The following is a 26,551-nucleotide window of genomic DNA, read 5'->3' as shown; positions in this document are numbered from 1 at the left end:
TTGCTAGAAGTGGGCCACAACCAAACCAACACAGTGCCAAATGTCAGCCATGACCAAATAAACCAGCACTCACCCAAATGTGGGCCACCACTGTACATTTTTATTCTGGCCCATATACCACTTGGAATGATGGCACAAATGTGGTCCACAGTTGTTTGCCAGAAGTGGGCCACAACCAAACCAACACAGTGCCAAGTGTCAGCCAAAAATAGACCAAATAAACCAGCACTCACCCAAATTTGGGCCACTATGCATTTTTATTCTGACCCACCTACCACATGGAATGACATGAGTGGTCCACACTTGTTTCTCACATATGACCCACAGCCTAGTCATAATGCTACATATTAACCAAGAGCTGAATACATCAGAACTGGTTTACAGTCTATGATCTTGTCTAGCCTGTACACATTGGAGTCACAACCAAACCATGACAAAGTTCTATGTCAAATATGAACACATCATATAAATAAACCAGAACTGGTCTGAATTTGTGGCTACTGTACATGTCATTATGGTACCTCCAGATACTGTGTTAAATGGTGGCAATGGTCCAGTCTTGTTGGTCTCAGTCAAAGATGAAGATACCTACTGAAGAATTGAAGAAAAAACCAGACACGAGAAACAACTTGTGAACAGTAGAGAACTATTTTATTTTTTTAACATGTGCCACAAACAACAACACAACACAAACAAAACAAACATGAAGATGAACATGAAAATTCTGACTGCGGAACACTGTTGCGGAACACGCTCACTCATGGCCCCACCATTGTCTCCTCTTCATCTGGCCCTTTAAGAAATGCACAAAAGAACATATTTTGTTGACTCAGTAAAGCAGTACTGTGGTTACTGTATATGGTTGCAGTGCAAAACACAAAACCTTATCAGGAGACCAAACAAAAAAGGCCCTGTAAAGTGATATAAAGTTATACAATATTGTGTTCATCAAACACTCTGACAAACTTCACATTTAACCTGAAGTTACAGTAATAAAACATAATGTATATTTGAGTTTGTCTTCATGTTAAAGGGGAATAGTGCACAGCCATTTGATTTTTTGCTATTTTGCTAACCTTTCCTCAGCATTTGTTGGTTCACTGAAGCCAGCCATAATGCAATTAATGGAGCATATCATATACATGTTGCAATGTGTGTATTTGTGTGGTTCTATCCTTTCATAAAAAGATAATGGATACAGGGTGTTTTGGTGTGTCATGATGCTGCCAGCACGAGAGCTGGGATACTGGGTCGGAGGGTCTGATCTTACAAGGTTGGTTTTCAGCCAAGTGACGCTAGGTGGAAGGCAGAGAGCCTCCATTCTCCCTGGAACAAGCCAGCAACATTACTCTGAAGCTGTTTCATTAAAGCATAAGTAAGCGGAATGTTTGTGTTAATATAAGTCTTATATAGTTATATCTTCCGACAGCAATCACTTATATAGAGTGTTTGGTCCGAAACACGGGTCTGTCAGTCACCCTGCTCTGCTGTAAGCCGAGGAGAAAACTTTCCTTGTATCCTACAACCTTTATCCAATGAGGAGAGAGAACGGCATAAAGGGGCGGTCCTCTCTGTGTGTGCAGCCAAGGGATGCACGCGCATGTGTTGACGTAGGGAAGAGGGCGGGGACTGCTAACTCCATCCGCTGACAGGAAGTTAGCCAAAACGACCGGATCGCTTACTTCTGCTTTAAGTAAAAAGTAGGTAAAAATCTTGAATATTTCCTCTTTAATGACTCTCCATGGGGACCCCCAAGATAGCTGTCAGTCTGGTGGTGCGTAATAGGTATCCACAAAACTGGACATTTACTGGACCAGAGGTCTGTGTGCTATGGCACGGTGCTCTGGCGGAACACTGGGGCCATACTCAGATCTAAAAGCCCTCACAAGAGGAGAGAGTTGGGATAAAAGTTGAGGTGAGGTCTCTCTGTCCTGGTTTATTCTTTATATATTATGCCAAGGTAAGTATTATATTCCATTGCAACATGGCTGAGGCTCTCAGTTGGAAGCAACTCCATCCTACATATTAAACCTATCACATATCAAGTCTGAGATGACAATGAGTCAGCTAGCCTCACTCACACAATCGCTGTGTAGTTACATCAGACCTGCCCACATGGTGGAGCTGAAGACCATGAATGCAGCAGTAAAGGGAAAAGTTTGAGGTTAGATAAGACCACATCTTAAGACTCAAAACTTCATCCACTCATGTTAACATTAGAAGTATGTTTTTGTGTTTGATAGGGGGTTCTTTCATTCCAGCTCAATTTAGCAGGGAGATGGCATGTAATATTAATATATTTAAAAATATATTTCAGCTGTTGCTTCATATTCATTAATTTATTTTGTAGATAGAATATTATACTAAAGTCAAATACAGTTTTCATTAAAGATGTGTTTCTAACTGAAATGTGATTTCCCTACTTTTCAGACCCATGTACTGGCTTTTAAGAAAGGCAATGGGTGACAATTCCAGTTACAGTTTACATTACTGTCCCACCACTGCCAAGTGAAATCTTTACATTTACAAGAAAATGGCTATGCTTGCTGCATGGTGGCTGAACAAGCTTCTAATTCCTAAGTGACCATAGCGGAAAAAATGGCAAAAATCACAACACTGCCTTTTTTAATTGTATTTGCTCATTTAGAATTGGGGAGATTTGTTCTGTACTTTGCGCTCGTTTTTTTTTTACATATGCTGACAGCTTCATCTTGATTTCTGCTGTAGAACAGTATCACACATATATTGCAAAATAGGTATTGTAGCTGACTTACGTGCGAGCTGTGTGGCACGCCTTTTCTCCTCTCTCTCTCTCCTCCCACCATCCCTGTCTCCAGCGAGATGAAGCCACCTTTTTATATAAGCCTCCACCTCCTGGTCTGTTGCAGTGGCCGTCAATTGATTGTTTCTGACCGTTCCTAAAAATTGAGAAAACTGTAAAGCTTTGGATAGATTGCACACAATGGTGAGAAATGGCTAACTGCATGACATGCTATATCCTGCCCATAGTTGGGCAGCAATGAATGTAGTTTGAAAACAGTCTAGCCATGACCAGCCAATTACTAAAATTGTAGGAGGAAAACTCTCGCCTTCAGCTGACGAACTGATTGCAGACTGGTGCATCTTAGAGCAGGGGGCAGATAAATAGCTGGAGAAGATGGTGAAGCACATAGTTTTAGATATTTTTATTATGGTGCAGGTTGCTGACATTTCGGCACAGAGTATGTCTTCTTCAAAGCAAACAGAGCAATTTAAGAATGGCAGCTTTAAACTGGTGCCTTATAAAATGTGATTGGGTGTATATGTTGTTGTATTATAAGTATTTTATAACGAGTATTAGACTATCAGCATTTTTAATTAATTGTATTACTTAAAGCTATGGTCTAAGGTCTGAAAGACGATGAGAAGCCGCCATTAGCAGCACCGTGGAGAGCTCCAGAGCTGGAGGGAGACTCGTCGCTCTGGGCGACCCAGCACAGGGTGCTGTATGTGGGGGAGAGGAGTAGGAAGACCGGGGCCTGTAGCTCCGCGGCGCCGTAGTTCGCAGAGCGACCCCGCTCAGGTTGCCGCTGCGGCTAGAAGCGGCTGTGTGTTGGGGAGAGGATCAGGGAGACTCGACGCGGCACCGGTACCAGTAATAACGGCAGCAACACATTCTGTGCTTCTGTACTGTGCTTCTCTGAATCCTAGTGGGGCTTTCAGCGGCATGTGTTTAAACATGTACCCTCTGACTGTTATAATCATATGGATGCTGTTATAATGTGTTGTGATTGAGATCCTGACCCACCAAACATCCTGGAAAGTGACAAAGTTACGTTTTTCGTACAAAATTACATAATCACCATCAGTAAACAGGACGCTGTCTGACTATTTCACTCGCGGGGAGGGATGCTGTTTTCTGGAGGGAAAGTTCACTGCCACAGAGATTTATTTTTCTTGTCTCACACAGAGTCGTTGAACATGGGTCGGCATGTTCTCTGACCACTTTGCCACCACTTCTCAACTGCCTGCTCTGCATTATAGTCCTCAACCTCAGGGAAATGCAATGATATACGGAGGAGGGAATTGAGCATTTTGTTTGAGAGTGAGCGTTTGACATTTTTTTTTTCACTGTCCCGTAATTGTCCCGGACAAAATATAAGTGTGTCCCAGCAGGAATTTTTATGGTCCCCGCCGGGACATCGTTAATTTCGAGCCCTGCTGCCTGGTCATATTAACCTTGTATAAAAACTGAATGTTAACTAGCTAACATTTTTCGCAGCACTGGCAACCTGACAAAACAATGTGAAGTTCCAACAATAAGAGCTGAATGTTTCCCACAGAAATTCATTCATTTATTTTTCGTTCAGGGACTCACCTCACCGTGACTTCTCTCCTCGATCTCCGGCTCGCGCACTTTTTGCTCCCTTGCTCCCTTTCGTCAATTCGAATATGATGCATTCAAAAGACTCGTAATTTGGAAAACTCCAGCTTAAAGCGGAAAAAAACATAACGGAAAGTAGAGTTTGAATAAAGATACGATCCTTACAGACTTAATAGCGTTGACTTAATAAAAAAAAAAAAAAAAAAAAAAAACACTGTCACTGTGGGTGATATGTTCAGGTAAATGTAGGTCAATACATTTTCCAATGTCGACCTGCCAGTCATTTTCTATGTGACACAGAGAGCAGGTGGGAGCGGTTTCTGTTCACAAATGAACTGTCACTCTTGGCCTAGGCTATGCTCTTATTGGCACACTCGGTCAAGGAATGTACAGTATGTTGTGAATTTAATGAATTGAATTGAATTTATTTATTTAAAACAGGGACAATGCACAAAAAAACATTAATCTTGTAAGACAAGAAGAGATGCTTTGAGCCAGGTTATAGTTCCGCCTGTAGTCCCTGGGCAGGTAAAGTTAAAGCAGATACAGTATTAAAATCATTGAAATATGAGTGACATGATGACCATAATATTTTAAAAATAGACAGAATACACTAGTAAAAGCAGGGAACAAGAGCACCAAATCATGAAGTGCACAACAGCACATACTCTCTCTTACTCTTATCACACATTCAAACAGATAACAGTCCAACTATCCTCCTCTAATAACCACATTCATACACATATTAATAACCAGACACGTATACACACATGTAACTCAACAATGTGTGCAAACTCGCTTCCTCAGTAACCAGCGCTTTGACAAGCATGAGAACATGTAGGGATTTGTACATAGAATAAGTTCTGGAAGGACATTCCATTGGCCACACATGAAAATGCATATACTCAAATCAGAGAAAACACAGAATTGTTGGTCAATATATATATATTTTTATAAATTAACTTTGATCAACAAACAACAAATTCATCACAGTCAGCATATTATTTATACTGACAGATAATATTGCACTAAGAGAAGAACAAGTTAAACTTGACTATGCCTACTGTATGTAATTCCTGCTGGTATCAGACGGATAACAACTCTCAGAATTCACCATCCGCTTGTTGTGTTAACTTTTTTCTCTCAGATTTTTATGAACGGTTTTGTTTCTCTTTGTATCATGGGTGCAACATCCGGGCTTGCCATGGGGATGTGTTGTTCATGATAGACATTAGCTTGGATAAAATTCTCACCTCCATAGTGGAGAACACAATTAAGGCAGTTCAGGCCTAAAGGTCTTCAGTCCTCTAACTGCTTCAAGCTCCAGCAAAGAAGCTGGACGGGGGCTCCATTAGTGGCGAGCTTCTTCCAGAATGAGTGAAGGATCAATATTGCAGGTCGTTCATGCTGCAACATTGCCAATCATGCCCATCATGGAACATTTCCACCGAAAAAGGAATATCTACTTGCACTTTGCACTTTGGATTCCTTGTTTTTTCCCCTGTCCGAGACTTAGGCTCGTTGACTCTTTTGTTGCTACTTTATTTCTGTTGGACTTTGATTACCTGTTTATTTACCTCTTTCTAAAATAATAAACTGTTCCATTTGAGTCTGCATTTGGGTCCTGTTATCCCCTATACCCTGAATAGTGGACAGCGGTTCAATGAGAGAAGCAAACTAACTTAACTTAACTTGTCTTGTCTTTTCTTGTCCTGGCACATTTGTACTTCACAAAGTATGGACCCCACAATGTTACTGAACCATATGTGGGCCACTTTAGGCTCACATCCAGATTAGTCGATGCTAACTTGCCGTCTTTCGGCCAAAAATGGCGCAAATGTGTTTCAACAAAGGTGGGCCACCTGTGTGGAACCATATGTGGGCCACTTTAGGCTCACATCCAGATTAGTCGATGCTAACTTGTCGTCTTTCAGCCAAAACTGGCCCAAATGTGTTTCAATAAAGGTGGGCCACGTGTGTGGAGCCATAAGTGGGCCACTTTAGGCTCACATCCAGATTAGTCGATGCTTACTTACCGTCTTTTGGCCAAAACTGGCCCAATTGTGTTTGAGCAAAGGTGGGCCACATGCGTTTTCTCATAAGTGGGCCACATAGGCTCACATCCAGATTAGTCGATGCTAATTTGCTGTCTTTCGGCCAAAACTGGCCCAATTGTGTTTCAGCAAAGGTGGGCCACTTGCGTTTTGTCATATGTGGGCCACTTTAGGCTCACATCCAGATTAGTCGATGCTAATTTGCCGTCTTTCGGCCAAAACTGGCCCAAATGTGTTTCAACAAAGGTGGGCCACGTGTGCTAAACCATATGTGGGCCACTTTAGGCTCACATCCAGATTAGTCGATGCTAATTTGCCGTCTTTCGGCCAAAACTGGCCCAAATGTGTTTCAACAAAGGTGGGCCACTTGCGTTTTGTCATATGTGGGCCACTTTAGGCTCACATCCAGATTAGTCGATGCTAATTTGCCGTCTTTCGGCCAAAACTGGCCCAAATGTGTTTCAACAAAGGTGGGCCACGTGTGCTAAACCATATGTGGGCGACTTTAGGCTCACATCTAGATTAGTCGATGCTAATTTGCCGTCTTTCGGCCAAAACTGGCCCAAATGTGTTTCAACAAAGGTGGGCCACTTGTGTTTTCTCATATGTGGGCCACTTTAGGCTCACATCCAGATTAGTCGATGCTAATTTGCCGTCTTTCGGCCAAAACTGGCCCAAATGTGTTTCAACAAAGGTGGGCCACGTGTGCTAAACCACATGTGGGCCACTTTAGGCTCACATCCAGATTAGTCGATGCTTACTTGCCGTCTTTCGGCCAAAACTGGCCCAATTGTGTTTCAGCAAAGGTGGGCCACTTGTATTTTCTCATATGTTGGCCACTTTAGGCTCACATCCAGATTAGTCGATGCTAATTTGCCGTCTTTTGCCCAAAACTGGCCCAAATGTGTTTCAGCAAAGGTGGGCCACGTGTGCTGAACCATATGTGGCCCAGCCTTGGTTCACTTAAGGAATAACCATTCCCTACTCTGCCACGTATTTGCCAAAGATGGGCCATATCTGTTTTGTGATATAAGGGCCGAATGTAGCATTTACCACATGGGCCAGTTTAGGCTCACATCTGTTTTGTGCGGGCCAGAAGAATGCCTACAGTGCCGGATTGTTGCCTGAAGTGGCCCACATCCGTATGCTATCTGGGAAAGCACAAAACTAACAGAACCCCTTTAAATCTAACCCCAGTACTGTGGCACTAATAACCCCTCATATGGCTGTGCCACTTTTCCCACAGAACACATACATTAACAATATTTCAAAACAATTAACACACATAGTTTAGTCCATGGTCACCTGACCCATGGAAGCGCGCCACAGTGCGCTACTTATGACGTGGCCCGGAACTGCCTCGGTTCGGCCCGTGAACCCGAGACAGACCTCTGCAGCAACAGCAGGTGAGCGTGTGTGTAGGTGTGTGTGTGTGTGTGTGTGTGTACGTGTCGCGTAGGCGCCGAGTGTGCACCCTCGACGACCCACGGAGGGGAGAACAGAGTTCAGGGTAAAAAGTTTATGTCACTGCTGGACCGCGAGATGCGGCCGGCGGGGAAACAGGTGATAAGGAGCTTGGCTCCGCCGGAACAATGAGGGCGCAGCGCGCCCCACCGGCACTCTCTGACAGAGAGAGCGCGCCGGTCAGGAAATGACGGGCGTTCAACAGCGCTCCGCCACATTATCCCCCTCCTCCCCGAGGTTGACGATGTGCGGCAACCTGGAGAGATAGTCTGCCACAACATTGGTCTTGCCCGCTCGGTGTCGGATCTGGAACTGGAACGGCTGGAGAGAGAGGTACCAGCGGGTGAGACGACTGTTGTGGTCTTTCATGGAGTTAATCCAGGTCAGAGCCCTGTGATCAGTCTCTAAGTCAAACTCTCTCCCCAGCAGGTAGTACCTCAAACTCTCCAGGGCCCATTTGATGGCCAGGCCCTCCTTCTCCACAGTGGAGTACCTGGTCTCCCGTGGCAGCAGCTTCCGGCTCAGGTACAGCACCGGTCGCTCGTCACCAGGCTCACCTTGGGCCAGGACTGCCCCCAGTCCCACCGCTGAGGCATCGGTCTGAACCAGGAACCGCTGGCTGAAGTCAGGGCTCCTCAGAACTGGCGAAGAGCACAAACAGGCCTTGAGAGCTTGGAACGCCGCCTCGCAGTCCTCGTTCCAGATGACCGGGTTCCTCTGGTCCTTCGCCGTCAGTGCTGTCAGAGGTGCTGCGAGGGTGGCGAACTGTGGGACGAACCTCCTGTACCAGCCGGCCAAGCCCAAGAAGGACCTCACCTCCTTCTTCGTGCGAGGGCGTGGGCAGCTACGGATGGCCTCGACCTTGTCCACCTGTGGTCGGACCTCCCCTCGTCCAAGCCGGTACCCCAAGTACTTCGCCTCCTCCCAGGCCCATTGACACTTGGCTGGATTCAGCGTCAGGCCTGCCTGCTGGATCTGGCCCAGGACTCGCTCCAGATCATGCAGGTGCTGCTCCCAGGTGGCACTGAAGATGACCACGTCATCGAGGTAGGTAGCACTGCAGTCCTCACACCTCCGCAGGACACGGTCCATCAGCCTCTGGAAAGTTGCTGGTGCTCCATGTAGGCCGAAGGGCATCACCGTGAACTGGAAGAGGCCAGCAGGTGTCTGGAACGCTGTGCAGGGACGACTGGACGCTTCCAGGGGTACCTGCCAGTACCCTTTACAGAGGTCCAGGGTGGTGATGAACCTAGCCCGACCAATCCTCTCCAGCAGGTCGTCGATCCGGGGCATCGGGTAGGCGTCGAACTCTGACATGGCGTTGACCTTCCTGAAGTCCATGCAGATGCGCAGGGAACCGTCCTTCTTCCCCACAATGACCACCGGGCTACACCACTCAGACTGCGACGGCTCGATCACCCCCAAGCGCTGCATCTCCTCCACCTCCTTCTGAAGTTTGGCCACCAGGTGCTGGGGCACCCGGTAGGCCCTCTGACGAACCGGCCCCTTGTCTTTCAGCCGGACCACATGCTCCACGAGGTCAGTCTTCCCCGGGTTGGCCGCGAAGAGCTTGGCGACCCGCTGGAACACCTGGCACAGCTGGCTGGACTGGGCGGCAGAGAGGTGCCCGAGAGCAGGCTCCGCAGACTGGCTCAGGTCGGCGAGGGTAGACTCCTCCTCCCCCGCGCTGTCCATCGCCGTCACCAGCAGAGACGCCACGGGAACCCGAGCCTCCCTCCACTCCTTCAGCAGGTTGACGTGGTAAACCTGCTTTGCCCTTTTCTTGTCCGGGTGGTGGATCTCGTAGGTCACCGGGCCCATCTTCCTGAGGACGGTGTACGGGCCCTGCCATTTGGCCAGCAGCTTGCTGTTGGAGGATGGCAGGAGGAGTAGGACCTTCTGGCCAGGCTGGAACTCTCTGTGCCTGGCCTGTCGGTCGTACCACGCCTTCTGGGTCTGCTTGGCCTCACGAAGGTTGACCTCGGCCTCGTCTCGGTACCTTGCCAACCGGTCCCTCATCTCCAGCACGAACTGGACCACACCACGGTCACTGGTGCCGGTTGCGGGAGACTCCCAGGTCTTCCGCAGCAGATCCAATGGCCCCTGTACCTCCCAGCCATACAGAAGCTCAAACGGGGAAAACCCTGTGGACGCTTGGGGAACCTCCCGGTAGGCGAAAAGCAGGTAGGGCAGCCACTGGTCCCAGTCTCTCCCAGTGTCGGCCACAAACTTCTGCAGCATCTTCTTCAGGGTCTGAATGAAGCGCTCGACCAGGCCGTCCGTCTGAGGGTGGTCTTGATCGCCGAAATCCCCAGTGCCGGTGGAAGAGCTGCAGGAGTCTGGAGGTGAAGTTGGTCCCCTGGTCTGTGATGATCTCGTCCGGTACACCAACCCTGGAAAACAACTGAACAAGACAACGCAGAACAGCAGGAGCAGTGACCGTGCGCAGGGGGAAAGCCTCTGGGAACCGTGTGGCGTAGTCACAGAGCACCAGGATGTACTGGTGCCCCCCACTGCTCTTCACCAATGGGCCCACAATGTCCATGGCCACACGCCTAAACGGAGTGGAGATCATGGGCAGGGGTTGTAGGTAGGCTCGGTCGGACTGGCAGACATAGCAAGTTTTCTGACAGGTGGGACAGGTTTTGCAGAAGGTTTGCACATCAACATACATGGAAGGCCAATAGAACCTGGGGGATATGCGCAAATAGGTTTTGTTGCGGCCAAGATGACCTGCCCAAGGCAAGGTGTGTGCCAGGTGCATTATCATCGGCCAGCATGACACAGGAACCACAAGGCGTTTGACCCCCTCCGCCACTGCATACAAAACATCACTGTCAACAACAAAACATTCTTTCTCCCCTTTTGACATATCCAGCCCCCCAACCACCTTGGCGAACAAGGACTTCAGAGTCCCATCCTCCCTTTGCAGGGCCCCAATGTCCTCTGGCACCTCCCACATGCCCTTTGCCAGTCCCTTTGCACAGTCCGGCTCCCGGGACTTCAGCCCCTTTTCAAACCGCCGCTGGCGGCGAGACTTCCTGGGCCCCTTCATGGGCCCCTCAAACAAACTGCTGTCCAGGGTTGAAAAGAGTTCTGGATCGGGCCCCTTTTTCGGCCCTGGGTCGGCTGTCACCCCCGCCCTGGCCTGGGTGCGGGTGATCACATAACCGGACAAACCCTTCCCCAGGTCACTGTCTTTGGGGCCGGCCTCCAGCAGCACGTCCAGCAGCACAGGTAAGTCCCACCCCAGGATAGCAGCAACAGGTAACCTTTCCACCAGCCCGACCGTCAGCAGGTAAGGTTGCTCATCCACCACCACCGTCACCTCAGCTGTGGGGTAGGAATGGCTGTCCCCGTGCACACACAAAATGTCTTCCTGTCTGCTATAATCCACCACGCCCGTTGGCACCAACTCCCTTCGGACCAGCGTCAGGAAGCTCCCCGAGTCAACCAGAGCAGTCACAGACTCACCATTAATGGTAACGTCCTTAAAACGCTGTTGCCCTCCCCCAGCACTTGCAACCTCAGCCCGAGGAGTGTAGCATGCCCCGCTAAGCTTAGCTTTTCTGATGGGGCACAACGAAGCCTTGTGCCCTGCTTGCTGGCGGTAGAAACAGATGAACTCCTTACCGGGGCTGCGCTGGCGAGGTGTGGGCCGGGATTCTCCAGGCGGATGCTGGCTGGCTCTGGCTGCTGGTCTGGGCTGCGACGAAACCTGGCGACTGGGACCACCGTGATAAGCAGGCGGGCCTCCCCTCCGTGCGTTGAGGTACTGCAGCGCTAGCTTGCCTGCAGCTAACCCATCCGTTGGCTTGTGCTCCTTCACCCAGGTGCGGATGTCTGCAGCAGCTGCTCCAAGATGACCTGCTCACCAATCTGCTCCTTGGTATGCTGCTCTGGCCGAATCCATCGACGGTAGAGACCCTTTAAGCGGTGGTAAGTTTCTGTTGGGTTCTCTCCCGGTGGAACTGCCATGGCCCGGAACTGCTGGCGATACGTCTCCGGTGAGACGTCAAACTTGGTCAGGAGTGCCGCCTTCAGGTCCGGGTATGAATGAGCCCTCTCCTCGTCCATAGCGGTGTACGCCTCTAGCGCCTTCCCAGTGAGTAGCGGCACCAGGCGACACGCCCACTCACCATCTGGCCAACCACACGTTCTGGCAATCCGCTCGAAGCGAAGCAGGTAATTTCCAATGTCCTCCCCAGCCAGGTACTGGGGAATCTTGGGGTCACCAAAGGGTCTGCTCTCCGGCCTCGGAGGTTCTGTCCCACTGCTCACCCCAAACCTTGCCGCCCTTAAGGGTGAACTGCGGCGCGGTGCAGCAGGTGTAGGTAAATCCATTCTAAGGCTCATCAGCGACCTCTCAGATGGTGATAGGGACCCAGGTGCAGGGACAGGTGCTACCGGCCTCGGCCCTGCCACTGCCTGATCCAGTTGCGGGGCTGGCCACGAAGCCTGGAGTCCCCTGAGCTCTGCCAGGAACCCCTCCTCTCTTCTCTGCTGTCCCTCCAGGAAGGTCCTCATGACCGCCACCAGCTCCTCTCCTGGACTTGGAGCTCCAGGGCCGGCCTGCCGGACTGGGGCCGCCGCACCCCCTTCGTCCTCCTCGGCTGTGGACCAGGCTCCCTCCTCGCCATCTTTGTCCTGCACTGGTTCCTCCTTTTGTGAGCGCAACCCAGTACCCGTCTTCCTGTGTACCGGATGCGCCCTCGTCGACTGGCCATCCCACTTCTGACACCAAATGTCGGGGTTCGATACTTTGAAACGCTGGTTTGGAAAGATGATGGCCCAGTCGGCAAACTTTAGTTTGGTGATTTTCTTTTTATTACACCAAAAACCCAAAGACAAAAATACCCACAGGTGGCAAAGCAACAAAAAAAACGCAGGAATATTTACAATATGACAGAGTAAAAAAAATATTTACAAGGAACAGGCAGCAACTGTTATCCACATGCCACTCAGCCGAATCCTTCCTTCAAGTGAGCCGAGCTCTCTTTAAAAAACCCCTTGGCCCCTCCCCCGGGCAAACCAATTAACAAAACACAGGGGTTAAGAAACATAAACTGGGAAACAAAGCACAAAACTAACAGAACCCCTTTAAATATAACCCCAGTACTGTGGCACTAATAACCCCTCATATGGCTGTGCCACTTTTCCCACAGAACACATACATTAACAATATTTCAAAACAATTAACACACATAGTTTAGTCCATGGTCGCCTGACCCATGGAAGCACGCCACAGTGCGCTACTTATGACGTGGCCCGGAACTGCCTCGGTTCGGCCCGTGAACCCGAGACAGACCTCCGCAGCAACAGCAGGTGAGCATGTGTGTAGGTGTGTGTGTGTGTGTGTGTGTGTGTGTGTGTGTACGTGTCGCGTAGGCGCCGAGTGTGCACCCTCGACAACCCACGGAGGGGAGAACAGAGTTCAGGGTAAAAAGTTTATGTCACTGCTGGACCGCGACATGCGGCCGGCGGGGAAACAGGTGATAAGGAGCTTGGCTCTGCCGGAACAATGAGGCGCCCCACCGGCACTCTCTGAGAGAGAGAGCGCGCCGGTCAGGAAATGACGGGCGTTCAACAGCGCTCCGCCACACAAATTCAACCAGTTCAGGCTAGAAAACCTGTTTGAAAGATCTTTTTTCAGTGAAATGCAGCTTAGGCGACTGTACAGTGCAAAAACAGGCTCCTCTTGCTCTGAAACGCTCATTTTTCACATAAGCCACTTTTCACCCTTAATGAATTAAATTCCAGGTAAAAACTCCTTTGCCATGAAGAAGATCCAAATTCAACCAGTTCAGGATAGAAAACCTGTTTGAAAGACCTTTTTTCAGTGAAATGCAGCTTAGTGCAAAAACAGGCTCCTCTCGCTCTGAAACGCTCATTTTTGACATAAGCCACTTTTCAGTCTTAATGAATTAAATTCCAGGTAAAAACTCCTTTGCCATGAAGAAGATCCAAATTCAACCAGTTCAGGCTAGAAAACTTGTTTGAAAGACCTTTTTTCAGTGAAATGCAGCTTAGGCTACTGTACAGTGCAGAAACAGGCTCCTCTCGCTCTGAAATGCTCATTTTTGACATAAGCAAGTTTTCACCCTTAATGAATTAAATTCCAGGTAAAAACTCCTTTGCCATGAAGAAGATCCAAATTCAACCAGTTCAGGCTAGAAAACCTGTTTGAAAGACCTTTTTTAAGTGAAATGCAGTTTAGTGCAAAAACAGGCTCCTCTCGCTCTGAAACGCTCATTTTTCACATAAGCCACTTTTCAGCGCAAAAACAGGCTCCTCTCGCTCTGAAACGCTCATTTTTGACATAAGCTACTTTTCAGTCTTAATGAATTAAATTCCAGGTAAAAACTCCTTTGCCATGAAGAAGATCCAAATTCAACCAGTTCAGGCTAGAAAACCTGTTTGAAAGACCTTTTTTCAGTGAAATGCAGCTTAGTGCAAAAACAGGCTCCTCTCGCTCTGAAACGCTCATTTTTGACATAAGCTACTTTTCAGTCTTAATGAATTAAATTCCAGGTAAAAACTCCTTTGCCATGAAGAAGATCCAAATTCAACCAGTTCAGGCTAGAAAACCTGTTTGAAAGACCTTTTTTCAGTGAAATGCAGCTTAGTGCAAAAACAGGCTCCTCTCGCTCTGAAACGCTCATTTTTCACATAAGCCACTTTTCAGCCTTAGGCGACTGTACAGTGCAAAAACAGGCTCCTCTCGCTCTGAAACGCTCATTTTTCACATAAGCCACTTTTCAGCCTTAATGAATGAAATTCCAGGTAAAAACTCCTTTGCCATGAAGAAGATCCAAATTCAACCAGTTCAGGCTAGAAAACCTGTTTGAAAGACCGTTTTTCAGTGAAATGCAGCTTAGTGCAAAAACAGGCTCCTCTCGCTCTGAAACGCTCATTTTTGACATAAGCCACTTTTCAGTCTTAATGAATTTAATTCCAGGTAAAAACTCCTTTGCCATGAAGAAGATCCAAATTCAACCAGTTCAGGCTAGAAAACTTGTTTGAAAGACCTTTTTTCAGTGAAATGCAGCTTAGGCTACTGTACAGTGCAGAAACAGGCTCCTCTCGCTCTGAAATGCTCATTTTTGACATAAGTCAGTTTTCACCCTTAATCTATTAAATTCCAGGTAAAAACTCCTTTGCCATGAAGAAGATCCAAATTCAACCTGTTCAGGCTAGAAAACTTCTTTGAAAGACCTTTTTTCAGTGAAATGCAGCTTAGACAAAAATAGGCTCCTCTCGCTCTGAAAGGCTCATTTTTGACATAAGCCAGTTTTCACCCTTAATGAATTAAATTCCAGGTAAAAACTTGTTTGCTATGAAGACAAGGGCGCAATTTCCACTGGGGACAGGGGGGACATGTCCGCCCCACTTTTCAAAATCATGTTTTTGTCCCCCCCACTTTTTACACTTTGAAAACTAACAGTAGGCACAGGCTGTAATTGCAAAACAACAAGAAACCCTGCGTAAACTGACCGCTCGGAAGCCCCCCTCACACTACGTGCTCAATCAAAGACACAGACAGGACGCGGCACAGCAGCAAAAAGATGAAAAGGAGCCGACAGCTCAACTTAAAGTCCTTATTTGGAACGGGACTAAAAAGGAAGAAAGAAAATGTGAGTTGATTAGTCATTACTGGTATTTCTAACTTTACTCTATACACTATTGTAGCTAACGTTAGCTAACTAATATGTTAAACCAGGCGCTTAGCCATCTCTGTTTAAAACGTGTATGCAGCGCACTGATCACACAAGGAAGAGAGGAGGTGAAAAGAGACAACAACACCGTTACCTGTTGTATACTGGCCTCAGGCTGTACGATCGCTAAAACGCTGACGACCAGTGAGTAACGAGTTTGAAAGTAGCCTCTAACTTAATCAATCAATCAATCAATCACATTTTATTTGTATAGCACTTTACAATAGCCAGACGGTACCCAAAGTGCTTTACATCAAAACAATAAAATAATACATAAAAGCAATACATAAAAAACACAGGAAAGTGCTACAGTGCTGCAAGAAAACACAAGAAAGTACTACTAGTGCTGCAGGGTGTTAAAGGCCCTCCAAAAGTGCATTAAGTAAAAAACAGGCAAAATAAGTACACCTAAGAGCAGGACTACCCTAGTCAGAGTTAAATGCCAATCTAAAAAAGTGTGTCTTCAGCTTCGATTTAAAAAGGCTGAGGTCAGTAGTGGTGCGAATGTCAGGGGGCAGTCTGTTCCACAGCCTGGGAGCTGTGACAGCAAAAGAACGATCGCCCCACTGTTTAAGTCTTGACCTTGGTACCTCTAACAGGAGCTGGCCGGAAGAACGGAGGGCCCTGCCATGATCGCGGACAGTTAAAATCTCTGACAGGTAGGAGGGAGCCAGGCCATTAATGGAGTAAAAAACAAACAATAAAAGTTTAAAATCAATTCTAAAACGAACTGGAAGCCAGTGGAGTGACGACAGCACAGGGGTAATGTGTTCACACCTGGACGTGCCTGTTAAAAATCGGGCAGCAGCGTTCTGAACAAGTTGGAGACGCGAGATTAAAGACTGGCTTCATGAACGCAGCTCAAACCAACCCGGTGCCTCAGCAGGATGACCAAGCCTTGATAAATACACCGGATCCGCGCATCCTCATGCATTTCAGCCGGGTCGCTACCGGAGCTAAATTAAAAAAATAAATAAAAATAAAAATAAAAGCGCTCCTTGCGGTGGAGCTGAGAACAGCGGAGTTTCCTCTACTACAGCTGAACAGCTGACATGTGGTCAAGACGTACAGACCTGTCACAGTCTCACGGTGCATTTCATAATTATAAACTTCAACCTCAGAGCTCTCTGTCCTCAGACTGTCCTCACCTGTCCTGAACATCACACAGGGACAACATGGAGCCATGGAGCTGCTTGTGTGATTGGTTACTGAGTTGAGTTGATTTGTGTCTGACTGTCAGTCTGTGACCAACACTGTCTATGGTGCTGAAAGCTCAAGCAGGTTGATGTCTGGCTGAGTCAGTAGCTACCATGTCTTTGGTACAACACAAACATTAAATGGACACAGACAGTCTACAATTAACATGGTAGCTACATGGCTTAGACATGGTAGCCACTGACTCAGACAGTGACCTGTGTGTGTGTGTGTGTCAGAGGGGGTGATCTGTGGCATTGTCTTCTGCAGAAATATTTAGTGTGACTAGCATGTTTAAATAATGGAATAAATGCAATGTTTAAATAACTATCACAAGGGCCCATCGAGAATGCTCCTCCCTCTCTGTGCTGAGACCCACGCTCCGCCACTGGCAGTATGGCTAATGACAAAATAGTAGGCTAGGGTTAAATAGAAATGGCATGATTTAAGCTCTACGCAGGCAGAAATCGAGCGCACTGTGGTGTAGTGAAGAATGAAAACCAACTTGTAAGCTCAAGGGACTTTACTCAACATCTTCAGCAGGAAGTACAGCTTCATAACAACAGCTCCTTCTTCTTCTCTTCACCTACATACATAGTCCTGTCTTATTCAGTGGTGCCATCTAGTGACACTCCAACGTAACAGCGTTACAGAACACAACACGCGCTATGCGTACACAAATTTGCCGTTCCTACTTGTGTCCCCCCCACTTCTGAAACTAAAGTTTCGCCCATGGTTAAGTATATTTCTCCAGGAAAGTTTCTTCTGCCTCTCAAGTTTATAATTACAGTTTATAATTCAAGAGAAGGTCCGAACAGTCTGATGACATTATTTTGCATATGAATTAGCCATGTGCTTCTGTTCCTTCGCAGACCATGTCAATAACACCCGAAGACATAGTGTAGTCGGATTCTCTGAGCACCGCAGACAGTTCAGTCCTTTTGAATTCTCATTCACATCTTTCTTTGACCTCATGACGCTTTCCAACAAGGTCAAGGTGTGGTTTGGTAAACACTAGGAGGTCATTTTTGACTATGCGCGTTCCTCCCAAAACGGCGCTGACGTCCCCTGCAGAGTTTAATCTTGACATTTTCAATACGTCTTTGTATAAAATCACAATCGAGTAAGTCGACATTAAAAAAAAAAGCGTTGAGCATGGAAATGTAATTTGTTACATACTGGTTGAAATAAAATCCATGGTGACTACAGCTGTGGCTAGTGGTTGTGGCTAACCTTGCATGCCACCATATGCACAAAGGATTGTGCCATCAGAACAGCTCATGGCAGTCTATCACAGATGTTAATCATTAAAATCTGAATCACTTTCACTGTTTGTTTCAATCTCGTAATTTATGTATTTTGTAACTTTACAATCGACCTAATACGGCTTGGCTTTATTCGCGGACTTCATGCTACGAGGATACAATAGACGATAGTAATTAAGGTTTCAAACATTTAGTAAATGGGGTAATTTGAATGTCGACAAGATAACATGCAAAAATTAATTTAAAAAAAATAGTATCGCAAACATACCTCCAGTCCTCAGTCAACTTCTCTGCACGATCCGCTTCTCCGATTGCATTCACAGGCAGTGGGAAACTTCACTACTGTTATGGCCTCAAATTGAAAGGAAACTTTTATCAAATGTTTCAATGCAAAAATACTACAGATTGAGGTAATTACTCCCATATTAAATAATTACTTCAAATATAGTTTTAAGCAGAGTGAATACTACGAAAACTGCCTATTAAAAATGAAATAATCTTAATATTCTCAGTCATGCAAGCCATGGGATGGTTTTGATTAGTAAAAATGAGTTAAAATATTTTTTTATCTTCAAATAATTTCAAATCATAAAGGGATTAAGAAGTTAAACATGTATTAATAATCATTATTTATTCAGTTCCAGGAAATCAGTAATTCCTGCCTGCCTTGAACGCAGCAGTGTTTTTGGAGGGAGTTTGGAGGTGCAGGTGCATTGAAAGCTCCCCTCCCCCACCCTGACTTGCACCTGACCTGACTGTGAACTTTCAGAGGAGCATGTAGTATGGCACTTATTCAATCTGAGATACAGAGCAGCACAAGTCTGAACTTTTTAAATGCTGTTTATCTTTAATAGGGATTTTCACATATTTTATACCAGATATGTATATTTAAATTACTATTGAAAATAAAATAAAAAATACAATTAGAATTTTTCTTTTCTATTAAATTTTGTAACTTGTAAGAAATGACTTATCATGGAAGGCTGAATATTGAGACAATATTTAGGAAAGACTGATATTTTAGCTCTGGCAGCTCATTGTAGTGACACTGAAGGTCAGTTTCTAAGCCTGTTGAGTGGCATCCTATGGTGGCATCCCCTCCCCCACCCTGAGTCCTCTCTTAACAGCCTTAGCTTTGAAGTCTGTCTTCTCCCTCTCACTAGAGAGATTTCTGATGCTGCTCGGGAAATTGCCTCCATACAGAATTGGGGGAGCATACGTCAGTCCGACCACCCAAAAGTCCGACTACCCATTAATCCGAGTTACTTTACAGTGTTAGGGTTAGGCTAAGGCAAATGTAATCAAATAATGCCCTATTTGCATATTTAAATATATATTCATGGAAACCTCCAATACAAAGGATGTTCTTATTCATGTCAGTGATCAACCTGTGAAGTTTCATGGATATATCTCTTAGTTTAAATTTTTGCCCTATTCACCTCAATTATACAGGGGCTAATATTGTGGTGGCCATATTGGATTTCCAGCAAAAAATTAACTTGCTTGTCCATATAGGTTGTAATCCTACTGGGTCATAGATATTTTTCTGGTGGCCAACCTTTTATAACATTGCAAATGCAGCACCCCGGGTGGATCATCTTATTTGTCCTCCAACATGTCAATCATTCTGAGGAAATGCTCACGTCACGCTGTCATGCATGCTCTTTCCTGGCTCGTTTCCACTAGCTGCACGTGCACTTTGATTATTTATGTGTCCCATGAAATGTCTGCGAGGACTTTTACCCCAGTTGGTGTGACAGTGGAGCATTACCGGCGGCCCGGTGGATGGTGCAGCGGGGGCTCCACCGGCCGGGACCGCACAGTAAAGCCGGGGGCATGGAGGGGGTGAAAGGGGAGGCTATACAGTAGGATATACAGTAACATGTTTTAATAAAAGTATTTTAAACATGCACAGAACAGTAACACTCTTGCATAAAAGGTATGCCCCAGTGGTCAGCATAATCCGACTCGAAGCAGACTGGTGCATTTGTGTGCAGATTAAGAGGAATAACAGAGTTTGTCATCCTGAATGTGTACAGAGTGTTTTGAATAGGAAAGCTAAGTAGCTTTAGAAAGCTCTAATCATTATGGGACAAAAATATTTTTGTATGACACTTATAAGTGAGCAACATAAAAATCTGGCTAAATCCCTTCAATCCTGTTTTTTCACCTTTAATACCCCCTGTCTCTTTGGCTGCCATGCAGCCCCCTTTCACCTTAGAGACCCCAAAATTTGCATGGAGGTTGTCTTGGGGCCCCTACACAAGAATACGAAAGCAAAATATAAGTCATTTAGAAAAAAGGTCCTTTTCAAAAACCCAAGGGTGTTACACCCTCTGACATACTGACAAATTTATAGCATTTTTTCTATAGAGGTCGTGGAAGTCTGAGCTTTTGATATGTTGTTCTGTAGCCCCAGATGAGTAGATAAGCATTGGTTTGGCTTTGATTAAACATCTACTTTTTGGTAGGCGGGCCTTCAAACTTTCACATTTTTAAACCAAATGAGGCTCACCATTCCAACAAACTGAATGACTTGAAACTTGTTATCTATTCCAAAAGCTCACAACTGCTGGCCACTAGGAAAGCGAAGAACGCTCCAATTATGGGACCAAAATGTTCTTGTATTACAATTTTAGCTGAGCAACATACTCAAATCGTATTCATTTAGAATAAAGTTTTGATATTTTTGTTAAACAGTTTTACATGTCTTTTTTGGCCTTAAATGGCCCCCTTTGACCCTAGAGACCCTAAATTTTGCACGGTGGTTGACCCCCCAATACAAGTGTGCCTAAGGATTTTTCATATTGCAGGTTATACTGGTTTACAAAATAAATGTAATGTGTGAAAAATACCATTTGAAAAGTTGAGTGAGGATTTGAAATGTTTTTTCAAGACACAAGAGCACAAATTTAACCGAAAAAGTGAGCACAGCGCCTAAAAACTCTCTCTGTCTCTCTCTTTTTTTTTTTCCAACATCGCGTCATATTACGTCACAAGAGGGAGTTGTATGCTAGCAGCTGCCATAGCTTAGTGTGGGAGCAGATGGCTATTTGTCAGAGCGGTCGTCTTATCGTGAGTCAGTGTGTTTACAGCAGGTTTGGATTGCGTTATCATGGACATGGTAAATTATTCAGTTTGTGGTGGTTTCACAAACTCCAGCCTGTCACGACATCGAGTCCACCGGTCCACCAGAAAAAAAACGGTGCTATCTTCCGTGCCTGGGTGCGTGTTGTGCAGCTGAAGAGACGGGGCTTGACCTCTGCGTCAGCTACGAAAAACTCGGTTGTGTGTCGCTCAGTTTAAACCAGAGGATTATCACTCCAGCGATCTGATGGAGTTCAACTGGGATTCCGAAGCAAGAACTGTGCGACCCCCCGCCCCCCTCTCCCCTCCAACCCTCGGTGCGGTGCGGTGCCTTCGGTGCCGACAGCCTCATCCGGACCGCTGTCTGTCAGCAGCTGCTGGTGCTGCCGCCCCGGCAGGAGACAGTAACGGATCAGACAGAGACTCAGCTGAACGTGAACAGCCACTTGTAAGTCTTGTTTTATAACATTTGCGTGAGCTAGAGTGGGTGACATCATCGCTAGAGTGGAGAGCAGCTGCAAAAACTTGAGAAAAAACTCTCTTCATCTTGATTTGGGTCCCACAGCTTTTACTTCACATAGACAATATATACATAGAAATGTAGGAAATCTTGTTGGCTTTCAGGTGATGTTCTTATTTCAGATGTAGGACTTAAACTTTTGGCTGTAGAAGCCCTCGAGCGACAAGCACTCCAGCAACTCCCCCATAAGCTGCAGTGTTAACTTTGAGCCTAAATTTCTGGAGTGGAGCAGACGGTACCGGTTTTGTCTCTCGCTCTGGCTCCCTCATTTTTCACTTTACAGAAATAAAAAAGACATCACATGGTTCAGCAATGTCTCCTGTTACTCACTGTATACATATTTTGGCCATAACCATTACACTTTTTTCTAAACCTGCAGGAGTTTGGGAGGTGTTTTCCCATTCATTCTTATGGGGACATTTTCAACTTTGGTTCTGCTATTGCTCCAGCATATGCAGCTACAGAAACTGTTTGGCTGTCAAACTGTTCAGCTTTTTAAGCTCTTTCAGCCTATTACTTTTCAGCTTTTCAGCCTTTTCATCCTTTTCAAATATTCAGCTTCATGTTCAGCTAGAGAAACCATCCAATTATCAAAATGTTCAGCTTTTTAAGCTCTTTGAACCTATTACTTTTCCGCCTTTGACTTTTCAGCTTTTGAAAAAAGACAGCTTTTTCTGCAAATTCTTGACCATTCATTCTCATAGTTGTATGCATTTTTTATGCATTAGGCAAGTGTTTTCCAGCACATTCAGCAGATTTCCGAAATCACTTCAGCCGTCAGCATTCACGCTGTATTTTCGCAGGAAATACAATTTTTCGAGTTATATATGCTATCTATATGCATACAGGCGGTACAACTCCAACACTATCTGACCTCCATTTTTAACACACTTGAACACATTCTGTGACAGAGCTGTTGTATGGGATTGCAGGTTGGACAAGGGTATATGTAGTAAACCAACCATTGAATGTATTAAGTTACATATTTGTATAAAGATTGACCTCTTATTATCCTAGCTTTCCAGGCACAGCCCAAGATGTGTCATGGTGCAAATTAATAGGTAATTTTCTTTTTTCAGGGCTACTGACAAGTTCATTGTGTGCCAAAGCCAGCTTATGTCTCTATTTACTAACTGCTCAGCCTGTTGTGGAGAAACTGAAGTAAGTAACTCCAACGGAAAGAAACATTGAGACGCAGGAGGGAACTTGTGCAAAAATAAAGCAGGTAAGGGTCTTCTTGTGATTTCTGATGAAAAAGTATCATAACTTGTATTTCAGTTTGTATATCTTGTGTTATTTATGTACTGTAATCTTCTGCCTTTCACATATGTCTTTCATGTCTGTCAGCATTTTTGGCTCCTCATGGATTCTCTGAGAGTGCGAGAGTGCAGCACTGTCCTGTCCTCGTCTGCTGCGGCTCCCCTTTCCAGATCCCTCCAGAAGATCAACAAGGAGGAAGCTGTTGGCATATTCACTGCCAGCATTCATGATTTGATACAGGACATTGATAACTCTGAGGCTTTTCATACTCATAACACTGTTTTTTTTTTTTTTAAATGGGTCAGATGGTATATTTCTTTTGATTATTAATGGATAATAACCGTTTTTTACAATCTGGACCTTATTTCTAGCATAAAATACGATCATTTACTCACCCAGATAACTTTGGTGTCATTACAAGTCGTTCCAACGAAATTAGATCCAGCTGAGAGCCGCGTATATCTGTATAATGCAAGTACACAGGGCAGTGCAATGTAGCCTCTAAATAACACATTATCTGCCGCAAAATTCGTTAATTTCACCAATATTTTGTTATGATACGCTACTGCTATTCCCCTCTGAGTCCGGGGTTAGCTGTTGGTCTGTAGGTTGACCTACTAACCTCTGATCTGGATGATGTCATCTCCGACTGCGGCGCGCCTTGTTGCTATCGCTAATGCTACGGTTCGTTTCTGCGTGTGTCCGACTTGTCTGAACAAAATGAGCAGCTGGACGAAGTTCAGCTTCCTCTCCGCAACCTAGACTTACTAAAGCTCTGGCTAGTTGCACTAAAAATGGACCCGAATGCCGAAGCGGAATGATTATTATCAGAATGAGCCGGGCAGCGGTCGGAGATGATATCGTCCAGGTCAGAGGTCAGTAGGTCAACCTACAGACCCCGGGTGTTGATAACCGCTAACCCCCGGACTCAGAGGGGAATAGCACTAGCGTATCATAACAAAATATTGGTGAATGAAAGAGTTTCGCGGCAATTTTTTATTACTTACTAGTATTACTGTTTTTTTTAAAGAGAGTAATTATTGATAATGGCATTGACATACTGTCATCATATTCTCACACTTTTGATCTGTCTCCCTTCAGGGACCAAAGCTCCTCTCAACAGCAGCAGCAAGAAGCACCAGGTACCACAAGATCAAGGAGAGCCTTATGAACAAGAGTAGCAGAGGCTGTCAAAAGAGGTATCTGCATTCACTACTGACCAATGATGTAGGCATACTCAAGTGTTGGAACCAAGTGATAAAGTCACAATCTCTTTTTCAGTAATTCAGTAATGGATGGTAGTCATTTGTTTTACTCACCCATTACTTGTCCATTATACTCACACAAGGATACAGTAATAAGTCTGCATGAATAATAAAATGCATACTTTGGAACTGTGAGACAGTAGATACAGTAGATCATGGCCACATTCATGCCAACACCAGTAGAATTTTTTTTTTTACAATTGTGTGTTACTGACTATACATTTTTATCATTTTAACAGATCTGTGAAACAATCCTGGGCCATGCCAAAGACAGGTTCTCCTTCACCAGCTACCTTGTGAGTGCCGTGCTGCTAGAGGCAGAGCTGTTTGACCGGCATCTGAAAACATTCCCTGAAGAGGCTCTGAATACCACCATGAGGGCATACCCCATGCTACACAAGGAGAGGCTCAGGACTGAGCTTTCTCTCATCTACGAAAGTCCAGACTTCAGGGGCTCCTGCAGTGCACTGGCTCTGTACCAGGTTCTACAGAGCTACAACCTCCAGGAAACCTTCTCTGAGACTGTGGCGCTGTTGAACATCCTCATAATCACTCCAATGACAACAGCTGAAGCTGAGAGGTGTTTCTCCACCTTAAAGAGGTTCAAGACATTCCTGAGAAATACAATGGGACAGGAACGTCTGAATGCATTGGGCCTGCTTTCCATGGAGAGGGAACTTGTCAGGAACATGCCTGATTTCAATGAGAGGGTGATTGATCGCTTTGCTTGCTTGAAAGAGAGGCGAGCTAAATTCCAATACAAGTGATGAGTGAGTGTGTTCTTAAATGGTGAGTTGTGTTATGTTGTACTCTCCAAATGTTGAATTGTAAATAGTTGTATTGATTGCATATTGCCAGCCAAATATAAACTGAATATGTTCTGGAAAATTTTGATTAATTACAGTTTTGATGATAGTGTAATTTGATTTGATTATCGCTATGGCATCCATGATGGCTATAAATTGTAGACTGTGCTAAATGTGATTTCATGGGCAAACTATTAGATGACAATGTATCTGTTAATGTGTGTTTTATTGTGGAACCAAATTTATTGTATTTGAGACATTTAAATAGCCTAGCTATACAAAAAATACTGAATAGTGTGAATATTTTATGTCTGGTGTTGCCATCTAGTGGTTGAACAGGAACACCAAATTAATCAATGAAATGTGACACTGTAAAGCTGGCTATCTGACTTTTATTTATTATTATTTTACCCATTGAATGGGTCACCTTAGCCATCATTGCAACTTTTGCCTAGTGGTGGTGAAACCGAAGCTTTCTGAAGCACTGAACCACTTTGACAAAGTTGCCTGGAAAATGATGCACTGCTTCGAAGCATTCGATACAGTCAAAATAGTGACATCTGCTGGCTGTTGAGGGGAAGAATTGACGTCATGACTTTCATGAGTCAGTTTTTAATAAAATGTATGTTCTCTCACCAAACTTGTGTCATAATGTTACTGTAGTCAATCTAAATATTCTATATATTCTGTCATTGGTAAGTATCAGTACTCCGACATGTATTAGATAATCAATACTAGTTTTTTTATTGCATGATACATGGTAGTAATCTGTACGATGTTGTGATGTAAGCATATCCGTAGCTAATGCGTATACAGTAAGCTAAGCCACCAGTCTCTGACCAACTCTGCACTGACTGTCCTGACACCACAGCTCAATTTCTCTCTCCTCTGGCCATCAATTCTCCTCCTGGTGTCTCTCTGCTCTCTAATGTGCATAATGGACTCCTAGTTATACGGTTGTGGTCTGTCGTATTTGTAATTATACACATGTAAAGTTCCCTCGGGGTCAGAACCAGCACCACAATCCATTGTTTTCCTATTGTTCAAACCGACCGCTCTCCCTCTGCCTACGTCACTTCCGTTAAGGGTTTTTCGATGCGGAAGTAAAATTTTCTCCCAAAAACGGAAGTCTTATTTATAAATTTATATTTATAAATATAATTTTAAGAAAAACTTGTTCCTACATTATATTTCTAAGCATTGGTTTAAGGGGGGGGTCTAACCTGCAATATGCTCTTTAAGTCTTTTAGAATGTGAAAATTTATAAAAATAAAGGGGTTTATTTGAAGACCTTACATGCACCAGGATGACCTTTCAAGTTTCTGAAGGTTGTATGGGCTGGGGACTTTACAAACTGCAGAGGCCATGTCAGGATTTCAGCCTTCTCGGACAAAGCTTTGATCATTTATTAAAGAAAAGGGACTGTCCTGCCTTTTTAAAATTCAAATGTGTTGGGGCGGTGTTTAGTTCAGTTGGTAGAGCACCCGCCCCATGTGTAGAGCAGGCGGCCCTGGTTCGAATCCCACATTCAGCGGCCCTATCCTGCCTGTCATTCCCC

General features: G+C 45.3%; 1 protein-coding gene and 1 long non-coding RNA gene across 6 annotated transcripts; one reads left to right on the top strand and one right to left on the bottom strand.

The window, feature by feature from the left end:
* Positions 1-635: 635 nt before the first annotated feature.
* On the bottom strand, positions 636-4,429 carry LOC311254062. The gene is made up of 3 exons (XR_014622175.1): positions 4,358-4,429; positions 2,775-2,918; positions 636-793 (listed from the first exon to the last, which is right to left on the bottom strand). It is a non-coding gene; the product is annotated as an uncharacterized lncRNA (long non-coding RNA).
* Positions 3,616-25,271, top strand: LOC311254061 (uncharacterized protein). Of its 5 annotated transcripts, XM_084384486.1 has the most exons (4): positions 21,473-21,590; positions 22,742-22,887; positions 23,010-24,064; positions 24,427-25,271. In XM_084384486.1, exons 3-4 carry the CDS (start codon positions 23,969-23,971, stop codon positions 24,952-24,954), a joined length of 624 nt encoding a protein of 207 aa, XP_084240612.1. In that variant the 5' UTR covers positions 21,473-21,590; positions 22,742-22,887; positions 23,010-23,968; the 3' UTR covers positions 24,955-25,271. The 5 variants fall into 5 exon arrangements, 4 of the variants coding, with proteins under 4 accessions (XP_084240611.1, XP_084240612.1, XP_084240609.1 ...); XM_084384485.1 differs by lacking the exon at positions 21,473-21,590 and adding an exon at positions 3,616-3,628 and having other exon boundaries at positions 22,742-24,064; XR_014622174.1 differs by having other exon boundaries at positions 22,742-24,121.
* The last annotated feature ends 1,280 nt before the right edge of the window (positions 25,272-26,551 follow it).

This window comes from Pagrus pagrus (genome assembly GCF_965226575.1).
Source record: "Pagrus pagrus genome assembly, contig: HAP1_SCAFFOLD_209, whole genome shotgun sequence".
Lineage (NCBI taxonomy): Eukaryota > Metazoa > Chordata > Actinopteri > Spariformes > Sparidae > Pagrus > Pagrus pagrus.
This window is presented reverse-complemented; position numbering and strand designations above follow the sequence as displayed.

Excerpts from the sequence above, each read along its gene's own strand:
- LOC311254061 (XM_084384485.1), top strand. The coding sequence starts at position 23,969 with ATGGCATTGACATACTGTCATCATATTCTCACACTTTTGATCTGTCTC. Across the intron at positions 24,065-24,426 it reads GCAGCAGCAAGAAGCACCAG|ATCTGTGAAACAATCCTGGG; the intron begins GTACCACAAGAT and ends TCATTTTAACAG.